The sequence below is a fragment of the Monoraphidium neglectum genome (assembly GCF_000611645.1).
Source record: "Monoraphidium neglectum strain SAG 48.87 unplaced genomic scaffold scaffold03327, whole genome shotgun sequence".
Taxonomy (NCBI): domain Eukaryota; kingdom Viridiplantae; phylum Chlorophyta; class Chlorophyceae; order Sphaeropleales; family Selenastraceae; genus Monoraphidium; species Monoraphidium neglectum.
Window position 1 is genome coordinate 4,882 of NW_014010301.1, and position 3,001 is coordinate 7,882.

Genomic DNA, 3,001 nt, shown 5'->3' on the forward strand with positions numbered 1-3,001 from the left:
TGTCCCCCCGCCGCTCCGCCAGCCGCCGCTTCAGCACCGCCCCGACGTCGCGCGCCGCGGCCTCAGCCTCCGCGACCACGCCCCTGAACGCGCCGCGGTGGCCGTACTTTGTCAGCAGCGGCTGCGCGTCCGCGTGAAACTCGACGGCGCTGTCCAAGGCGTCCTCCTCCAGCACGGCCCCCATGCGGCGCGGCAGGTCAAACACGGCCTGTTGCGCACGCCACGGCGGAAGGGTATTTTATTTGGTCGTGGCGGCCACAAATTTGAGCCGCGCAGGAATGGTTGGGGAGGAGGAGTGAGGTGGCCAAGGAAATGCGCACCGTCAGCGGCAATCACTCAGGCTGCCCCCCAGGTGCGAAGAGGTTCAAGGGCTGAAGAAACATGAGACAGCAGTGCGCTGCGGGGCCCTGCTCGCCTGCAGCTTGGTCAGCAGGCCTCCAACGCGCCGCAGCTCCTCGCAGTGCTGCCGCCGCCGCTGCAGCTTGGCGTTGACAGACGCGCTCTTGTCCGCCACGTCATCTGTAGGAGTACACGCCAGGCGGCGGGGCAAGAGGCGCAGCCGACGGCGTGCCTCAGGGAGTGTAAAAGGCCCTTTAATGCGGCCAGGCTTGACCTCGATTCCCCCAAGCTGCGACCCGCTGCCTCGCGCCGCCCGTCTGCAACCGCTGGTCGCGAACACCCTGTTGGCCGGCCTCCCTGCCTTTCACTCGCACCCTGGCCCCTCAACCTTCTGCCTTTCGCGCACCCATGATGCCCTTGAATTGGTCCATGTCCCCCTCCATGCCGTCAACATTGGACTTCATCACCTTGATCGTGTCTGGCCGCGGTCCTGGGGCAAAGGTGCGGTGCAGGAGCATCAGCAACGTGTGTGGCGGGGCCGTACTGCTCTCCGGGTACAAAGTGAGACCCACTGCTATTCCTAGCTTTTGCAGGAGGCAGCTGCACTAGATGTCAACCAGTTTGAGTTTGGAAAGTAAGAAATGAAGCGCCCACGTGCACGCATGCAAGTGCGCGCGTGTGCGTGCGCGCGCACACACACACACACACACACACACACACACACACACACACACACACACACACACACACACACACACGCGCGCGCGCGCGCGTGCGCGTGCACGCATGCACGCACGCACACACATGCACGCAAAAGAGGTCACGCACACTGTTGCTCACCCGTGGCGGCTATGAACTTGTTGTAGTTCTCATACACCAGCTGCTGCATGTCGGGAGTCCAGGTTTTTCATCTCGCGCGCCATGCCGCGGTGCTCTGTCAGCAGGCGGTCCAGCCAGAGCCCGTGCAGCATCTGCTGCAGGTGGTAATCTGCGTTGAAAGCGATTATCCATGCTTATGGCCAGGCCGCCGCCGACCCGCGCCTGCGGGGCGCGCGGCGGAGCCGTCGCGACGGCGCCGCCGCCGCCGCTGCCGCTGCTGGGCGAGCCGGCCGCATGCGTCGCGCGAGGGCTGATGCCAGCGGCGCCGGGGGTGCCAGGCTGGGACGCGTCGCCATAGTAGCTGGAAAGAAGGTTCTTGATGCGCGCAAGTGCGCTTCACATAATCATCAGTCTCCGCCATCGTGCCGCTGCTGCCCTTGCGATCGGTTGCAGCGGTAGCAGCACGCACGGCGCGACCACGCCAGCGGCCCCGATCGAGCGCCTGCTAGTAGCACTAGCGACCGGTATCAACTTGCTACACGGCTTCTGCTACTGCCCGCGCTGTCGATGTATATAGTCAAGAACGCCCGTCTACCATAGGACACGAGCGAGCACACACGTATACTCCATGGTGCAGCGTGGCGTGGAAGTTCACACCATAAGCGCACTCTCTTTGTAAAGAATTTCACTTGACTGAGAGCACCCCAGCACATTCAGCCACATGGCAGAGGTGGGCGGGGCGCAAAGCTGCAGGGGTGCAGGCGCCAGCGCCAGCGCGCCTCACGGCGCTGCGCGTGCTGGGCTGCGAAGCCATCTTTCCCTTGACAGTGTAGCCGACACACCTGCGGAGCGTGAATCTAAGTGTTTTGCTGAGCTGAATGGCTGCGATCATGCAGGCAAAGCTGGTGCACCTCTGCACGCCGACAGGCAGGCCACCTGTCGGTCCTCGCCCCGCCGACTCTGCTTCCCCTCCCCGCCACCTGCCGACCCCAAACCGCGGCCGACCCACCCCCCAGGCCATGGACACCGTCACCGCTGACGTCACCCAGCTCGCCCAGCAGCTTACCGAGCTCGGCCTGCGCGACTGGGCGGCCGCGGCGACGGAGCAGACGGTGCGCGGCCACGTGACGGCGGCGTTTGGCGCCCTGGAGGAGCGCGCGGGGCTGGCGGCGAAGGCGCTGCTGGCGCGGCTGGGGGATGGCCCGGACAAGCCCGGTGCGCACGGAGCGGCGGCAGCGGCGGCTACTCCTGCAGCGGCGTCTGGCCGGCTTGGTGTGCGGTTGGCTCGCGGCTGCACGCGTGTCTTGATCCGCAGTCAAGGGACAGGATCGAGCGATCAGCGTCCGTGTGCTTCTGGAAGCGTCAAAGCCGCGCGGCTGCTGGTGTCTGCCCACGCACCCTCCCCCCCCATTTCTGAACCCCCAAAGGTGCCAATGCGGCGGCGCCCCTGGCAGAGGCGTTTGCGTGCACATTCGAGGCCATCCAGCGGTGCACCATGGCCATGCTGCAGGTGATTTCGGGACGGCGATTGCAGGCCGTGTGCTTGCTTGCGCCGGCTTGCCCTGCGGCGCACTGCTTCTTAAGGACAGGCCGCACTCCCTTAACCTGCACCTCTTGCAGCCATCTGCGCCTGCTGCCTTGTCATCATCGACCATGACCCTCAAGCGCACACTGTGCCTGCACCTTCTGCCCAGGGCCTGCGCGCGTACCAGCAGCGCCACGCGGCCCTGGTGGGCCCCGTCCTGCCGCAGCTCGGCGACATAACCGCAGGCCAGATGCAGGCGCTGCTGACAGGGCTGGTCGGCGGCTTCATGGCCCTGGGGCGCGTCAAGGTGCGTGGGGG

At 65.8% G+C, this 3,001-nt stretch overlaps 2 protein-coding genes across 2 annotated transcripts in view; one reads left to right on the top strand and one right to left on the bottom strand.

The window, feature by feature from the left end:
• Window positions 1–1,228, bottom strand: part of MNEG_12597 (hypothetical protein) — a gene marked incomplete at both ends in the record, with an annotated part of 5,857 nt that extends 4,629 nt beyond the window's left edge. The window contains 4 exons of the mRNA XM_014038930.1: window positions 108–208; window positions 443–519; window positions 746–829; window positions 1,180–1,228. Coding sequence (XP_013894384.1) covers window positions 108–208; window positions 443–519; window positions 746–829; window positions 1,180–1,228 — 311 coding nt within the window. The remainder of the gene's footprint in view (window positions 1–107; window positions 209–442; window positions 520–745; window positions 830–1,179) is intronic.
• Window positions 1,229–1,879: 651 nt separating this feature from the next.
• Window positions 1,880–2,762, top strand: MNEG_12598 (hypothetical protein; the record flags this gene model as incomplete). The annotated part of the gene is made up of 4 exons (XM_014038931.1): window positions 1,880–1,888; window positions 2,175–2,373; window positions 2,586–2,668; window positions 2,748–2,762. The coding sequence occupies 4 exons, from the start codon at window positions 1,880–1,882 to the stop codon at window positions 2,760–2,762; spliced, it is 306 nt and encodes a 101-aa protein (XP_013894385.1).
• Between the last annotated feature and the right edge of the window lie 239 nt (window positions 2,763–3,001).